Below are 18,391 nucleotides of genomic sequence, written 5' to 3'. Positions count from 1 at the left end.
CTATGGTGACCAGCGAGCTGAGATAAGGGGGGACTTTACCTAGCAGGGTCTTGTAGATGACATGGAGCCAGTGGCCTCCGTCATTCTTAAACGGAAGCAACTTGGAACCACCAAGACACTTCCTAGAGCTGGCTGCCCAAACAAACATTAATTGGGGGAGAAGGGCCTTGGTCAGAGAGGTGACCAAGAACCCAATGGTCACTCTGACAGACCTCCATAGTTCCTCTGTGGAGATGGGAGAACCTTCCAGAAGGACAAACATCTCTGCAGCACTCCACCAATCAAGCCTTTTGGTAGAGTGGCCAGACGGAAGCCACTCCTCAGTAAAAGGCAGGGCAGCCCCTTGGAGTTTGCCGAAAGGCACCTACTCTTACCATGAGAAACTACATTCTCTAGTCTGATGAAACCAAGATTGAAATCTTTGGCCTGAACGCCAAGCATCAAGTCTTGAGGAAACCTGGCACCATCCCAACGGTGAATCACGGTGGTGGCAGCATCATGCTGTGGGGATATTTTTCAGCAGCAGGGACTGGGAGACTAGTTTAGTCAGGATCGAGGGAAAGATAATCAGAGCAATGTACAGAGAGATCCTTGACGAAAACCTGCTCCAGAGCGATCAGGACCTTAGACTGGTGCGAAGGTTCACCGTCCAGCAGGACAACGACCCTAAGCACACAGCCAAGACAATGCAAGAGTAGCTTCGGGACAAGTCTCAATGTCCTCAAGTGGCCAAGCCAGAGCCCAATCTAATATATTTGGAGAGACCTGAAAATAGCTGTGCAGTGACTTTCCCCATCCAACCTGACAGAGTTTGAGAGGATCTGCAAAGAATGTTTAAAAACTCCCCAAATACAGGTGTGTCAAGCTTGTACCATCATACCCAGGAAGACTCGAGCCTGTAATCACTGCCAAAGGTGCTTCAGCAAAGTACTGAGTAAAGGGTCTGAATACTTATGTAAATGTGATATTCAATTTTTTTTCATTTGCAAGATTTTCAAAACAGTTTTTGCTTTGTCATTATGGGGTATTGTGTGTAGATTGATGATTTTTATTTGTTTTACACACTTTTTTTGGTTACTACATTATTCTATTTGTATTATTTCATAGTTTTGATGTCTTCACTATTATTCTACAATGTAGAAAATTGTAAAAATCAAGGAAAACCCTTGAATGAGTAGGTGTGTCCAAACTTTTGACTGGTACTGTATGTAAATATTTCAGTTTTTTTTAATTTTCCCCAAAAAAATTTTGCTTTGTCATTATGGGGTATTTTGTGTAGATTGACAAGGGGGAAAAAAATATTTATCCATTTTAGAGCAAGGCTGTAAGGTAACAAAATGTGGAAAAAGTCAAGGGGTCTGAATACTTTCCGAATGAACTGTACACACCACACACACACACACACACACACACACACACACACACACACACACACACACACACACACACACACACACACACACACACACACACACACACACACACACACACACACACACACACACACACACACACCCCATTCAAGCTAAAGATGTGATAATGTGTGTGTGTGTGTGTAAGACCCTGCCCCTTTAACCAATATTTGGGAATTGCTGATGTGTGTTGCAGGTCAGCCATCCCGTCTCTCATATCACCACTCTGTACTTTGTCTTCTATTCTCTACTCTACCTACCAAGCAGATGGCTTTGTCTTCTGTTCTCTACTCTACCTACCAAGCAGATGGCTTTGTCTTCTGTTCTCTACTCTACCTACCAAGCAGATGGCTTTGTCTTCTGTTCTCTACTCTACCTACCAAGCAGATGGCTTTGTCTTCTGTTCTCTACTCTACCTACCAAGCAGATGGCTTTGTCTTCTGTTCTCTACTCTACCTACCAAGCAGATGGCTTTGTCTTCTGTTCTCTACTCTACCTACCAAGCAGATGGCTTTGTCTTCTGTTCTCTACTCTACCTACCAAGCAGATGGCTTTGTCTTCTGTTCTCTACTCTACCTACCAAGCAGATGGCTTTGTCTTCTGTTCTCTACTCTACCTACCAAGCAGATGGCTTTGTTTTCTCCTCCAGAACCCAGACCTATAAACGGGACATATTTATACACTAGCTACCTGGGATATTCTTTTTCACCCTTAAAAATAATGTACTGCACCATTTCTCCAGTGTTGCCAGGCCAACATGGGTGAACGCTCGGTACTTTTAGCGATTGTGTATTCCAGACAGACGGCGAGGAAGGTCCATTCTGGGTGCTAAAATGTGCACCTCTTCCCTCCCTCCTGCTCTCTAGCCTATGTAAATCACGAGGGTGTGTGTGTTCGTACCTGTGTGTGAGCTCCTGCGTGTTTTGCATGTGTGTTTGTGCGTACCAGTGTCCGTGGGTGTGTGAGTACACTTGTTTTAGTATGTTGTGCAATCTGTCATAAGAGTTGACAGTCAATTGTTAAAGAAATTATAGTTGATGAATTGGACAGATAACATCCAATGTATTGTGGACAAGCAAGGCGTTAGGTAGCCTGGCAGACAATGCTCCTGTGTCTGGGTGTCTTCATCACCTCCAAGGCTGTCTGTGTGAACTCTCAGGCCCTGGCTTACCAAGGTCCTAGTTAATGAGATCCAGCATCAGATGTTGGGAACATTATTCAGGTTCTATAACTCCGGGCCAAGCCAGCAGTCAGAGAATGTATCAGACTACTCAGTTAATGGCCAATAATGTTCATGACTGCAGTGTGTCGAGAGACTAAGAGAGCAGACATTGTTGACCGTGTTGAAACCATTACAAGGTTGTTGGTTTTTCCATGAACGTATGTGTTTTTGCTGGAAAAGAAATGTCATGTTTTAGGACAATCTGCAGTTAGTTGTTTAAAAAAAAAACTTGTACCATGGCTGGACTTGACATTTTAGAAGCTTCTCATCGGGTTGTCAGAAGTTACAGTAAACGGGGCATCCTGATCCAATACAGTCTCATCTTCCCCTCTACCAGTGCTGTGATCTGGGCTACCACGCCAGCCTGAACCGTGCCCTGAGGACCTACCTATCGGCTGAGTACAACCTGGAGACAAGTCGCCATGAGGGCCTAGACATCATCGAGAACGCCGTGGACAGTCTGGACCCCCGCAGCGACCGCCAGCGCTTCATGGAGTTGTACCCCACAGCCTTCTGCCCGCCCATCAAGTTCCAGTTCCAGCCCCACATGGGCGATGAGGTGAGACATTGAGACACACAGGCTTGTTGTTCTTTGTGTCCATTTCTCCATCTATCCACTCAGCCATTCATTCATTCATCCATCCATTACTGTAGTGAACGCTAGTGCTGTTTGTCCTAATGGTTGAGGAGACCTCAGTTTTTTTTAACAGAACCAATATGTTCAGTCCTATATGCTGTATAGGGTGGAAGTGAGGTTGATTTTAAGGTCTTGTACTAAATGAGCCCTGATTTTGGCAGCTTAATTGCACAGTTTTACTGTGTCTGTGCCGTCAGAGGAGATGTTTATAGGCTGAAGCCAATGGCAAGCATGTCTCATTTCTCAGCCTCAAGTGAAATGGAGCAGCGCAACACGCTGAATTAATTTGAGTCGATGGCTCTGGGGTCCCTGATATCATGTCTGTTTACAAGCTATTGATCTGCGGCTGTCTGGATTCACATCTGGGTCAGTGACGTTTGTGGTGTAGTTTAAAACACATTTCTGATGTCTTTGCCATTTTAGGATAAGATTAAGTAACCCCCTGTCAGATTAAGGTAACCCCCTGTCAGATTAAGGTAAACCCCTGTCAGATTAAGGTAACCCCCTGTCAGATTAAGGTAACACCCTGTCAGATTAAGTAACCCCCTGTCAGATTAAGGTAACCCCCTGTCAGATTAAGGTAAACCCCTGTCAGATTAAGGTAACCCCCTGTCAGATTAAGGTAACACCCTGTCAGATTAAGTAACCCCCTGTCAGATTAAGTAACCCCCTGTCAGATTAAGTAACCCCTGTCAGATTAAGGTAACAGATTAAGGTAACCCCCTGTCAGATTAAGGTAACCCCCTGTCAGATTAAGTAACCCCCTGTCAGATTAAGGTAACCCCCTGTCAGATTAAGGTAACCCCCTGTCAGATTAAGGTAACCCCCTGTCAGATTAAGGTAACCCCCTGTCAGATTAAGGTAACCCCCTGTCAGATGGTGGTGACTTTCTGTTTAGTGATGCGTTTCCTCTTCCTGCCCAGGTGTGCCAGATCGCGATGCAGCCGCCGGTGAGCGGAGAGCTGATGTTGAGGTTCCAGCAACTACAGTCCCGCCTGGCAACTCTGAACATCGAGAACGAGGAGGTAAGAGGGAGCCTAACACTGCCATACCTTGGTCTTATTCAGTAGGGTATGCAACAGAAAAGTATTGCAATGAAAAATGCAAATGGATGTTTTTTTATTGGACCTGCTAGTCCTTAAATCCAGGTGGTCCCTCCCTGTTTCAGTCAGTTTTTTTAATTTGGATCCTAATGAATCCAACCCTGACTCGCTTGGGGGAGCCAACCACACCAACCAACATCATCTGCTTGCATTTTGGTCCATTGTGGTCGCATGTTGGGAAGGAATTGAAATGTTGTATGAAAAGTTCACTTCAGTCAGAAGGTAGCCGAGGGGGGTTGATATCTTAACTCTTTCAGAAATCAAAGTCAGAATAGTTTCCATACAACAAAACTCTCCTGCACTGCAGGCAGCCTTCAGAACCACTCAGAGAAGTCTTCTCCCTTGCTCCCAATGGTGGGAAAAAATCACTCTCTTTCACACACACACACACACACACACACACACACACACACACACACACACACACACACACACACACACACACACACACACACACACACACACACACACACACACACACACACACACACACACACACACACACACACACACACACACACACACACACAATCTCTTTTATTTGTACACTGTCCCACTTCTCTCGGTTTCGACATCGGAGGTGCATCCCTGGCTGTAAGGTTTTAAGCGGACTGGCTGGCATGCCTGAGTGCTTACTAAATAAAAAGCCAATGGGAAGGAAATCACACTGTCTGCTGCTGTGGTGTTAGGGAGTGCAGTCACGTCCATCAGTCTGGCTTCTTGTGTCTCTTGTTGTCTGACCTGCTTCTCCTTTCTCCCCTTCATCTCGTCTTGTCTCACACCAGAGCACACAGCCTTCTGCCTTTTATCTCGCAAAGAAATAATGACTTGGGAAAGAATGCTTGTAAATGTGAAGAGCGATTTCAGACCGGCTTGATTATACAACTAAAGAAAATGTATAGATCTGTTTTGTTTTGTCAGATGCATAATGTCTGCAAGATGTCTATCTTTTTGACCTCTTCACTGTATGTTTGTGGTGTGTTTCAGAGAGCAGAGTACAAGGCTCAGACTATCCCCCACTGGGGGTATGATGTATTTCTGGATGGGAGTTGTTGTTGACACCTAAGCCCAGCTGGTGCTTTCACACTGCCTGTGTTTAGTCATTGCAGGCAGAACCAATCTGTGTGGAGGGTCAGGAAGAGCCATGGTGCTGCATGCCCTTGTCTGCCTGGATGAAACGGAGCTCCACATATGGATCAGGATGGGGAACCACTGCTCTGTGTCAAGTCCACAAGATGGCCTCATGGTGTCTCATTGAAAAGGCCTTTCCAGCAGCTGTCATTTGAAGACACTGAAGCAGAACTGTACACACACATTACTAGCTGTCAAATCCTTCCTCCTTCCCTGTTTCCTCAATTCCTCCCCAAGCTCTCCAATGCGCTTTGAGAGGAATTGAGGAAATGAGGAAGGAGGAGGCAAAGATTTGACGGACCAAGATCTACTCCAGCCAGGAAAAGTGAAAAGCTGGGATTTGTTGGGTTTTTCTCTGGTATCATGATCTGCAGCTGTTTCCTTGACAGCACGAGAGGATGAAAAGGAAAACATGGATGAAACATTTATTAGCATGAGAGTAGGAATTCTCTCATCCCCATTGGGCCCACTGTGGCCCCCTGGTCTGGTTCGCCTGCCCTCCAAGGATCTACAGTGTATATATGCAGATATATCTGCAGAAATGGAGTATGTTCTGCTATGTTGGTTATCAACTCCCCTTGTTGGTTAAACCTCTACTTCTGAGGACAGTTGTGTTCATTACAATTCCTTTGCCATTCAATCGGTGTATTTCTCAGAGCTAGCTAATAATCTGGTGATTTTACATTTAAATTCCCTTCTCTTTAGACAGATACAGACAGCGTCTCTATCTCTCGCTAGATGTGTACCAAACTTAATAAATATTCTCAAGGCGTTTTTTACTAAACCCCGGCAATCCAATACGGTCTCCTTTGTAGGGAGCCTGTGTTTTTGTTTTTCTACAGATAAACCTCAGGGTGTCGCATCAAAACATGGGAGATGTGTGCTCGCTGTTAGTTCAGTGTTGGCAGCCCTGATTCACTGATTGTGAGATTAGCTTGCTGCTCACCACAGGCCCTGAGGAATAGAAATCATGCTATTCCCCAGACAGGTTTATACTGGAGGTGACATGCTAGTTGTGAAGTCCCATGCTAGTTGTGAAGTCCCAAGTCCCAGGCCTCCTGATCTGATCCTGCTGGGCACCAGTGGGTAGATCTCAGTGGGCCTCTCCATCGGAAAGCCCTGCTGTAATTGAGCCTAGCAGTCAACACTGGTAACTAGTAATCTGCTGAATGATGGAGGGACTTTCATGCATGGGTCCTCTCTATACTGTAATTCAAAAGGCACTTGCACATCTGCGCTATCTTTTTGCAGGTGCATGGTAACAGTTGAAAAAGATGAGAAAAAGAAGAATCCTGCACACTGCTCTTTAATACGCTTTAGGTATCGGCCTCACAGCCTTTGTCAGAGCGCCTCTTCATGCTGTGATAGCTGGGCCCCTTGGCCTCCACTGTCCCACCCGGGAGAGGCTGGGAGAGTGGGGGCTCGCCTCTTATTCAGGGCCTTGTTAGGAAAGGTACTCCTATGCCCATGGCACAGAGATGATTGAACCCATGGGCTGGTCCTAAATAGTGCAACTCTGGACTCATATTCAGTACCCGTATTCAGTACCCGTATTCACAAAGCCTCTAGGAAGACCCAGGTCTTTTGGTCCTATCAAAGCAGAATGTTGGGAAAGGAAGGGAAGTATTTTGAGCACCCTCATTCCACTCAGTATTATCACTCTTCATCTGAAACTACTAAAACTGTCAAATAACCCAGTTCCCTTAGTAATTGAAGGTAAAACTATAATAGTGATGTCAAATCAAATCAAATTTATTTATATAGCCCTTCGTACATCAGCTGATATCTCAAAGTGCTGTACAGAAACCCAGCCTAAAACCCCAAACAGCAAGTAATGCAGGTGTAGAAGCACGGTGGCTAGGATAAACTCCCTAGATAGGCCAAAACCTAGGAAGAAACCTAGAGAGGAACCAGGCTATGTGGGGTGGCCAGTGCCCTTCTGGCTGTGCCGGGTGGAGATTATAACAGAACATGGCCAAGATGTTCAAATGTTCATAAATGACCAGCATGGTCGAATAATAATAAGGCAGAATAGTTGAAACTGGAGCAGCAGCACGGTCAGGTGGACAGGGGACAGCAAGGAGTCATCATGTCAGGTAGTCCTGGGGCATGGTCCTAGGGCTCAGGTCCTCCGAGAGAGAGAAAGAAAGAGAGAATTAGAGAGAGCATATGTGGGGTGGCCAGTCCTCTTCTGGCTGTGCCGGGTGGAGATTATAACAGAACATGGCCAAGATGTTCAAATGTTCATAAATGACCATCATGGTCGAATAATAATAAGTCAGAACAGTTGAAACTGGAGCAACAGCACGGCCAGGTGGACTGGGGACAGCAAGGAGTCATCATGTGAGGTAGTCCTGGGGCATGTCATCATCAGATGTCCTAAATCACCACACCATAGATCAAACAGACAGGTGGACTTTTTAAAATTTGAAACGTCTCTTATTAGAAGTTGAATTGCCTGCCAATCCTACATTTTGTCTCGCAGACTGTCATTATCCCTGTCCAGACCTGTAGTGTTGTGTGTGTGTGTGTGTGTGTGTGTGTGTGTGTGTGTGTGTGTGTGTGTGTGTGTGTGTGTGTGTGTGTGTGTGTGTGTGTGTGTGTGTGTGTGTGTGTGTGTGTGTGTGTGTGTGTGTGTGTGTGTGTGTGTGTGTGTGTGTGTGTGTGTGTGCGCGCGGAGAAGAATCAGTTATGAACCTAACCGTTACCGTTACCACATGTAGATGAAAGGGGAGTTGAATGAAAGAGAGCCTTGGCTTTATTCATTCATAGCACCCTCTTTTTTTAAGGTGCCTCAAACATTGAATGAGTCATGGGTCTTAACCTCCCTGTCAAAGTTCTGTGTTGTATGCAGAGTGGCTCTCTCTTGCGCTCTGGGGTTAAACATTACATTGTGGTCATACACACCATCCTTAAAAACAAACGTTTTAGTAAACATTACACTTGCAAAGGTTCCAAAATTATAAAGACATTTAAAATATCATATCATATGCAAATAGATAAAGTACAAAAGGGAAAGTAAATAAACATAAATATGGGTTGTATTTCACTGGTTTGTCTTCACTGGTTGCCCTTTTCTTGTGGAAACAGTACACAAATCTTGCTGCTGTGATGGCACACTGTGGTATTTCACCCAGTAGATATGGGAGTTTATCAAAATTGGGTTTGTTTTCAAATTCTTTGTGGGTCTGTGTAATCTGAGGGAAATATGTGTCTCTATGGTCGTACATTTGGCAGGAGGTTAGGAAGTGCAGTTCAGCTTCCACCTCATTTTGTGGGGAGTGTGCACATAGCCTGTATTCTCTTGAGAGCCAAGTCTCCTCACTCTCACTCACTCACTCACTCACTCACTCACTCACTCACTCACTCGTTCCTCTCTCTCTGTCTCCTATCTCTCCTTCCTCTCTCACTGTCTCCTTCCTGTCTCTCTCCTTCCTCTCTCCTTGTCACTCGATCTCTATTTCCTTTCTCTCCCCTTTCTCTTTTTCCATCCTCCGTGCATCTTTCGCTCGCTCTTGCTCTCTCTCTCTCTTTCTCTCCTTCCTCTCTGCTTCCTCTCTCGCACGCTCTTGTTCTCTCTCTCTAAACCACTCCATCAGGTGAACGCATGCGCTCTGCCATTGCATGAGCCATAGGCATACAAAAACATTTCCCTCCTGTCTATCTATCTCCTAACTCTCTCCCTGTCATTTCGCTCCTTCTCACCCAAATATACACTGCTCAAAAAAATAAAGGGAACACTAAAATAACACATCCTAGATCTGAATGAATGAAATATTCTGATTTAATACTTTTTTCTTTACATAGTTGAATGTGCTGACAACAAAATCACACAAAAATGATCAATGGAAATCAAATTTATCAACCCATGGAGGTCTGTATTTGGAGTGACACTCAAAATTAAAGTGGAAAACCACACTACAGGCTGATCCACCTTTGATGTAATGTCCTTAAAACAAGTCAAACTGAGGCTCAGTAGTGTGTGTGGCCTTCACGTGCCTGTATGACCTCCCTACAACGCCTGGGCATGCTCCTGATGAGGTGGCGGATAGTCTCCTGAAGGATCTCAGACCTGGACTAAAGCATCCGCCAACTCCTGGACAGTCTGTGGTGGATGGAGCGAGACATGATGTCCCAGATGTGCTCAATTGGATTCAGGTCTGGGGAACGGGCGGGCCAGTCCAAAGCATCAATGCCTTCCTCTTGCAGGAACAGCTGACACACTCCAGCAACATGAGGTCTAGCATTGTCTTGCATTAGGAGGAACCCAGGGCCAACCGCACCAGCATATGGTCTCACAAGGGGTCTGAGGATCTCATCTCGGTATCTAATGGCAGTCAGGCTACCTCTGGCGAGCACATGGAGAAATGCCACCCCACACCATGACTGACCCACCGCCAAACCGGTCATGCTGGAGGATGTTGCAGGCAGCAGAACGTTCTCCACGGCGTCTCCAGACTCTGTCACGTGCTCAGTGTGAACCTTTCATCTGTGAAGAGCACAGGGCGCCAGTGGCGAATTTGCCAATCTTGGTGTTCTCTGGCAAATGCCAAACGTCCTGCACGGTGTTGGGCTGTAAGCACAACCCCCACCTGTGGACGTTGGGCCCTCATACCACCCTCATGGAGTCTGTTTCTGACCGTTTGAGCAGACACATGCACATTTGCTCTGGCAGTGCTCCTTCTGCTCCTCCTTGCACAAAGGCGGAGGTAGCAGTCCTGCTGCTGGGTTGTTGCAATCCTACGGCCTCCTCCACATCTCCTGATGTACTGGCCTGTCTCCTGGTAGCGCCTCCATGCTCTGGACACTACGCTGACAGACCCAGCAAACCTTCTTGCCACAGCTCGCATTGATGTGCCATCCTGGATGAGCTGCACTACCTGAGCCACTTGTGTGGGTTGTAGAGTCCGTCTCATGCTACCACCAGAGTGAAAGCACCGCCAGCATTCAAAAGGGACCAAAACATCAGCCAGGAAGCATAGGAACTGAGAAGTGGTCTGTGGTTACCACCTGCAGAACCACTCCTTTATTGGGGGTCTTGCGAATTGCCTATAATTTCCACCTGTTGTCTATTCCATTTGCACAACAGCATGTGAAATTTGTCAATCAGTGTTGCTTCCTAAGTGGACAGTTTTTTATTTCACAGAAGTGTGATTGACTTGGAGTTCCATTGTGTTGTTTTAAGTGTTCCCTTTATTTTTTTACATCAGGGCGTCAGTTTAGGCCTCCTCACAGAATGGAAGTTTTATAAGTGGCCAAAACTTCTCTCAAATTGAGAAGGGACGTTTCTGAGGCGGGAAATGTTTGTTTGCAAATAAGATGGAAATCATATCCACTGGAAAGAAGTATATGTTTATTGTCAGTGTCTAATGGAATCTTGCATTGTTGTAAGTGATGGGATATGCTTGGCCAAGCCTTGACATTTATAAGCTCCTGGAAAAGCACTTGGGCTGACGGCAAAGTGGCCACTATGGAAATTAGTTTTAAAAGCCTGAGACTGAGTACCTTTCATCCCTACCATCGTTCCACCTCTATTATTTCATCACTACCTTCCTTCCACCTCTTCTTTCATCCCTACCATCCTTCCATCTCTATTATTTCATCCCTGCCTTCCCTCCATCTCTATTCTTTCATCCCTACCTCCTTATACTTCCGGCGCCGACAGAGATGGCCGCCTCGCTTCGCGTTCCTAGGAAACTATGCAGTTTTTTAGTTTTTTTACGTGTTATGTCTTACATTGGTACCCCAGGTAATCTTAGGTTTCATTACATACAGTTGGGAAGAACTACTGAATATAAGAGCAACGTCAACTCACCATCAGTACGACCAGGAATATGACTTTCCCGAAGCGATCCTGTGTTCTGCCTTTCACCCAGGACAACGGAATGGATCCCAGCCTGCGACCCAAAACAAAGACGTCGTAAAAGAGGGAAACGAAGCGGTCTCCTGGTCAGGCTCCGGAGACGGGCACATCATCATCCCTAGTATACTTCTCGCCAATGTCCAGTCTCTTGACAACAAGGTTGATGAAATCCGAGCAAGGGTAGCTTTCCAGAGGGACATCAGAGACTGTAACGTTCTTTGCTTCACGGAAACATGGCTCACTCGAGAGACTCTAACGGAATCGGTGCAGCCAGCGGGTTTCTTCACACATCGCGCCGACAGAAACAAACATCTTATGGTTAAGGAGACGTGGTGTGGTCACAACGACATACAGGAACTCAAGTCCCTCTGTTCACCTGATTTAGATTTCCTCACAATCAAATGTCGACCGCATTTTCTACCAAGGGAATTCTCTTCGATTATAATCACAGCCGTGTATATTCCCCCCCAAGCAGACACATCGATGGCTCTTTGCAAACTGGAAACCATATATCCTGAGGCTGCATTCATTGTAGCTAGGGATTTTAACAAGGTAATCTGAAAACAAGAATCCCTACATTGTATCAGCATATCGATTGCGCAACCAGGGCTGATAAAACCATGGATCATTGCTATTCTAACTTCTGCGATGCATATAAGGTCCTCCCCCGCCCTCCTTTCAGAAAAGCTGACCACGACTCCGTTTTGTTGCTCCCTGCCTACAGCCAGAAGCTAAAACAAGAAGCTCCCGCGCTCAGGTCTGTTCAATGCTGGTCCGACCAATCTGATTCCACGCTCCAAGACTGCTTCCATCACGTGGACTGGGATATGTTCCGCACTGCGTCCAACAACCACATTGACGAATACGCTGTTTCGGTGAGCAAGTTCATTAGAACGTGCATTGAAGAAGTCGTTCCCATAGCAACGATTAAAACATTCCCAAACCAGAAACCGTGGATTGATGGCAGCAATCGTGTGAAACTGAAAGCGCAAACCACTGCTTTTAACCAGGGCAAGGTGACCGGAAACATGACTGAATACAAACAGTGTAGCTATTCCCTCCGCAAGCCAATCAAACAAGCTAAGCGTCAGTATAGAGACAAAGTAGAGTCTCAATTCAACGGCTCAGACACGAGGTATGTGGCAGGTTCTACAGTCAAACACGGACTACAAAAAGAAAACCAGCCCCGTCGCGGACCAGGATGTCTTGCTCCCAGACAGACTAAATAACTTTAGTCAGTGCCACTGACACTGCCCGCAACCAAAACATGCGGACTCTCCTTCACTGCAGCCAATGTGAGTAAAACATTTAAACGTGTTAACCCTCGCAAGGCTGCAGGCCCAGACGGCATCCCCAGCCGCACCCTCAGAGCATGCGCAGACCAGCTGGCTGGTGTGTTTACGGACATATTCAATCAATCCTTATCCCAGTCTGCTGTTCCCACATGCTTCAAGAGGCCCACCATTGTTCCTGTTCCCAAGAAAGCTAAGGTAACTGAGCTAAATGACTACCGCCCCGTAGCACTCACTTCCGTCATCATGAAGTGCTTTAAGAGACTAGTCAAGGACCATATCACCTCCACCCTACCTGACACCCTAGACCCACTCCAATTTGCTTACCGCCCAAATAGGTCCACAGGCGATGCAATCTCAACCACATTGCACACTGCCCTAACCCATCTGGACAAGAGGAATACCTATGTGAGAATGCTGTTCATCGACTAGAGCTCATCATTTAACACCATTTTACCCTCCAAACTCGTCATCAAGCTCGAGACCCTGGGTCTCGGCCCATGCCCTGTGCAACTGGGTACTGGCCTTCCTGACGGGCCGCCCCCAGGTGGTGAGGGTAGGTAACAACATCTCCACCCCGCTGATCCTCAACACTGGGGCCCCACAAGGGTGTGTTCTGAGCCCTCTCCTGTACTCCCTGTTCACCCACGACTGCGTGGCCATGCACGCCTCCAACTCAATCATCAAGTTTGCGTACGACACTACAGTGGTAGGCTTGATTACCAACAACGACGAGACGGCCTACAAGGAGGAGGTGAGGGCCCTCGGAGTGTGGTGTCAGGAAAATAACCTCACGCTCAATGTCAACAAAACTAAGGAGATGATTGTGGACTTCAGGAAACGGCAGAGGGAGCACCCCCCCTATCCACATCGATGGGACAGTAGTGGAGAGGGTAGTAAGTTTTAAGTTCCTCGGCGTACACATCACAGACAAACTGAATTGGTCCACCCACACAGACAGCGCAGCAGTGCCTCTTCAACCTCAGGAAGATGAAGAAATTTGGCTTGTCACCAGAAGCACTCACAAACTTCTACAGATGCACAATCGAGAGCATCCTGTCGGGCTGTATCACCGCCTGGTACGGCAACTGCTCCGCCCACAGGCTCTCCAGAGGGTAGTGAGGTCTGCACAATGCATCACCGGGGGCAAACTACCTGCCCTCCAGGACACCTACACCACCCGATGTCACAGGAAGGCCATAATGATCGTCAAGGACAACAACTACCCGAGCCACTGCCTGTTCACCCCGCTATCATCCAGAAAGCGAGGTCAGTACAGGTGCATCAAAGCAGGGACCGAGAGATTGAAAAACAGATATCTCAAGGCCATCAGACTGTTAAACAGCCACCACTAACATTGAGTGGCTGCTGCCAACACAGTGACTCTAATAATGGGAATTGATGGAAATTGATGTAAAATATATCACTAGCCACTTTAAACAATGCTACTTAATATAATGTTTACATACCCTACATTATTCATATACTGTACTCTATATCATCTACTGCATCTTCATGTAATACATGTATCACTAGCCACTTTAAACTAGCCACTTTGTTTACACACCCTACATTACTTATCTCATATGTATATACTGTACTCGATACCATCTACTGCATCTTGCCTATGCTGTTCTGTACCATCACTCATTCATATCTTTATGTACATATTCTTTATCCCTTTACACTTGTGTGTATAATGTAGTAGTTTTGGAATTGTTAGATTACTCGTTGGTTATTACTGCATTGTCGGAACTAGAAGCACAAGCATTAACTTCTGCTAACCATGTGTATGTGACAAATACATTTGATTTGATTTCTTTCATCCCTTTTTTATTTTTTACCTTTATTTAACTAGGCAAGTCAGTTAAGAACAAATTCTTATTTTCAATGACGGCCTATGAATAGTGGGTTAACTGCCTGTTCAGGGGCAGAAAGACAGATTTGTACCTTCTCAACTCAGGGATTTGAACTTGCAACCTTTCGGTTACTAGTCCAACGCTCTAACCACTAGGCTACCCTGCCGCCCCTACCATCCTTCCACCTCTATTCTTTCATCCTTACCTTCCTTCCACCTCTATTCTTTCATCCCTACCTCTATTGTTTCTGAGTGCATGCATATTGATTGCTCTGGTCTGGAGTCATGCTCAAGGATGGATGCATTTGTCATGCTGAGTGTGAAACGAAAGGCCATGCAGAAAGAAATGAAAAGCCATGCATTATCACATTACTGCCTAGGAGTTCAGGGGTCATTTGGTCTGTGGTCGTCACTGAGCACTGGTCCTTCGAGCCGGATTGGGAAACTTGAGTGAGCTTATGAGTACTTTAGGGAAAACAAATGACAGTGTAATGTGTTTACACCTGTGACACTGTAAACCTGTCCTAAAGCGCCAATCCTCTTTGGGTGCCCTCCAGATCAAGAAGACGTCAGAGGCCACCCTGACGACCATCCAGGACATGGTGACCATCGAGGACTACGATGTCTCCGAGTGTTTCCACCACAGCCGCTCAACTGAGTCGGTGAAGTCCACCGTGTCGGAGACTTACCTCAGCAAGCCCAGCATCGCCAAACGGAGGGCCAACCAGCAGGAGACTGAACAATTCTACTTCATGGTGAGTGGAGCGCCCCCTATTGGTAACCTCCAGGTTATGACTGTAGAGAACTGGGCAGGGTCTTATTCATGTGCATACTGTTGTAGCAAAACATAGCAAAATGTTTTGCAATGGAAAGCAAAAACTATCATTTCTTATTGGACACGTTCAGTAAGTCCTGCTGACGTTAAATTCAGACTGTCAATCACTATGGAAACTGCTGTTGATAGATGGCTAGGAAATTAATACATTGGATTTTGACTAGTTTGGATGGTTGGGATCCATGGTCTTGTGTTGGAGTTGTAATCTATCTGAGGAATGTGAACAGAAGCTGCGCTTGTATTTCTAGGGATTTGTTAGAGCTCTAAAATGCTCCATATCATATGTATTCCCTCTCTTGGCATTTTAACTCTCAGAAACAAAGCTCTCCAAAAATATGTCTTCCTTAGCGAGCGGTTAGGCTATTTTCTCTTCTTCTGTCCTCCTGGCTGTCTAAAGATGGACATGGTGCGATAAAGCTTTAAAAAGACTCCCGTTGTTGTTCTGTCCTTTGCCCTTGGCTGCCTTATCAGAGATTGGTGTCGTAAGGGCAGGCAACGCTTACTAGGCTCATCGGCCCTAGTAATCACTCTGAATTCTCCACAGAAATTCCGGGAGTTTCTGGAGGGCAGCAATCTCATCTCCAAACTGCAGGCCAAGCACGATCTACTGAAGAGGACTCTGGGAGAAGGTAAGGGATCAGAGACCCACATTGTGCTGGCCTACTTCCTGTCTGGCGGTCCCGTCAATCCGACGGTTGGTTGGTTAGTTAGTCTATCTGTCTGTATCTGTCTGTATGTCCCTTTTGTTTGTTTGGCTGAGTTGTGATCTAAGCAGGTTTCCATATGTATGAAATGGTATACTGAACGTCTCCGCTTTTGTCTGTGTGGGTTTGTAGAGGAACTCCTGAATAAATGAAAGGGAAAGATTACATGCACATTCCAAACAAAGTGCAGTGCTTTAGAACTTTACAGCTAATTAGAAACCGTTAAAAACATATTCGGTTGATTCTAAAATTGTCCACTTCAATCTAACCTCTGTGGTAAAATTTCCATTGTGCTACTTTCTCCATCAGGCCTCACAACCGAGATGCTAACCTCAGCATTAGCGCGCCAAGTCAGAGCTAAAGGGATTGTGCTGATGTACTATCCGTCTTCGTGATTGATTAGTGGTTAGATTAATGGCCTGGCAGCATTAGCGCGGTATGACTATTATGGCTGGGTTCACTGTGTTCTACATTGGTGGGATCTCCTTAAGGCCTTTGACTAAGCTACTGTCAGCACTGAGCTGCTGCTGAATGCTAGCTAACTAGCTAACAATGCAGGAAGCAAGCTCTCGTGTGGTCTAAATCCGTCAGTCTCAGTCAATCTGTTGGCTGTACATGGAGTTGAGGAAGAGAATGGGGACTTTGATAATAATTAGTCATGGACTCCTGCCTGCTACAGTGAATGTTGATGAGTGTGTTCAAGTAGGTATAGGTAAAGCTAGCCCCACCCTGGTGCTACCCTGACAGGTCGGATCCTGTGCATAGTGGATGGGCACAGGTTTAAAGTTGAAACCGTTCCTCTTGTTAGGAGCAATTTGTTGGATTTGGAGTTTCTTGACTTGTGAAAACATGTGTTTTTGCGTGTGAAGGTAACATTGTGTGTGTGTGTGTGCTTGGACAGGTGTTTTTTTACTGCAGTTAAAGTATAAGTGTCTGTTACTGTGTGTGAGTCATTATGTGTCATTGTGTGCGTCACCATGAAGCCAGTGGTTGTGTGCAGATGGCAGGGCTGCATATGCTTTACTGAGCGTGTGCACAATGCTCTGCAGGCTCCTCTGGGAAAGGTCTCATCTCACATCCTCTCTCTCCCTTCCCCTTTCTCCCCTTGGTCTCCACAGGTCACCAAGGGGACTATATGACCACAAGGTAAGTCACTACCACACTCTCTCTCTCCATCACACACTAACCTCTTAGGTTTTAATAAGACCCTTTCTGTCTATATTTAGCTGTCTATATTTATTCAGTTCTTTGAAAACTTATCCCATAAGTAAAAGTCAGTGTACTCTTCGTTGCGAATGCCATTTCTCTTTATCCTCCTACAGTAAAATGACCAACGATATCTAGACAAATATTTACACTGGTTTGTAAAGAAAATAAAAGTTTGCCACTTAAAGTTCTCACTTATCACTGTGTGAGGAGTAGAACAATCCCTACTGTACTTGAGCTATTATCAAACTGCTGACCCTGGAGAAGAGAGACCAGATGTTACTGTTCTACACTCCCCGGGGTTTGAATATGCCATATGCCCAGCATGGTATGGCCTGGTAATATTGTCCCCTTCCAAGAGCCTCAACCCTCTCGCTGTCTCTCTCGCTGTCTCTCTCGCTGTCTCTCTCGCTGTCTCTCTCGCTCTCTCTCGCTCTCTCTCGCTCTCTCTCGCTCTCTCTCCCTCTCTCTCGCTCTCTCTTGCTCTCTCTTGCTCTCTCTTTCTCTCTCTTTCTCTCTTTCAATTCAATTAAATTTGCTTTATTGGCATGACGTAACAATGTACATATTGTCAAAGATTACTTTGGATATTTACAATATTAAAATAATAAGAATCAAAATTGTCAACAGGACAACAGTAACAACAATAACCAAGGGTCAAAATAACCATACATTGAACAATAACAATACGCATACAGTAGAGGACATGAGCAGGTTGATTGGTCTGTCAGACACTGTCCCTTATCTTATGGCAGGCAGCAATGTAGTGCGCTGCCAACTCACAGCTCTCTGCATCCTCCCCCAACAGAACAGGTAGCCTACTCTCATCAGAGAGGTCTTTGAAACCTTGAATAAGGGTTTCAAATTTGGGGAAATGAAACTCTCTAATTGTTTTATATTTTTTACATTTTGTCAGGAAATGCAGTTAGCCACGGTGTACTGTCGATTTAGGGCCAGATAGCACTGCATTTTGCTTTGTGCTTGTGTTTCCCAGTAAGCAATGTAGTTTTGTTTTGACTGTGTTGTAATTTGTTTTATTCTGATTGATTAGATGTTCTGGTCCTGAGGCTTCAGTGTGTTAGTAGAACAGGTTTGTGAACTCAGCCCCAGGACCAGCTGGATGAGGGG

At 45.8% G+C, this 18,391-nt stretch overlaps 1 protein-coding gene across 5 annotated transcripts in view; it reads left to right on the top strand.

The window, feature by feature from the left end:
• LOC124034742 (SLIT-ROBO Rho GTPase-activating protein 1-like) overlaps window positions 1–18,391 on the top strand; it is a 152,919-nt gene that overhangs the window by 89,330 nt on the left and 45,198 nt on the right. For all 5 annotated transcript variants that reach the window (XM_046348257.1, XM_046348256.1, XM_046348255.1 and 2 more), the window contains exons 7-11: window positions 2,972–3,193; window positions 4,195–4,296; window positions 15,076–15,273; window positions 15,898–15,982; window positions 17,176–17,203. In XM_046348257.1, coding sequence (XP_046204213.1) covers window positions 2,972–3,193; window positions 4,195–4,296; window positions 15,076–15,273; window positions 15,898–15,982; window positions 17,176–17,203 — 635 coding nt within the window. The remainder of the gene's footprint in view (window positions 1–2,971; window positions 3,194–4,194; window positions 4,297–15,075; window positions 15,274–15,897; window positions 15,983–17,175; window positions 17,204–18,391) is intronic.

The sequence above is a fragment of the Oncorhynchus gorbuscha genome, linkage group LG01 (genome assembly GCF_021184085.1).
Source record: "Oncorhynchus gorbuscha isolate QuinsamMale2020 ecotype Even-year linkage group LG01, OgorEven_v1.0, whole genome shotgun sequence".
NCBI classification, from domain to species: domain Eukaryota; kingdom Metazoa; phylum Chordata; class Actinopteri; order Salmoniformes; family Salmonidae; genus Oncorhynchus; species Oncorhynchus gorbuscha.
This window is presented reverse-complemented; position numbering and strand designations above follow the sequence as displayed.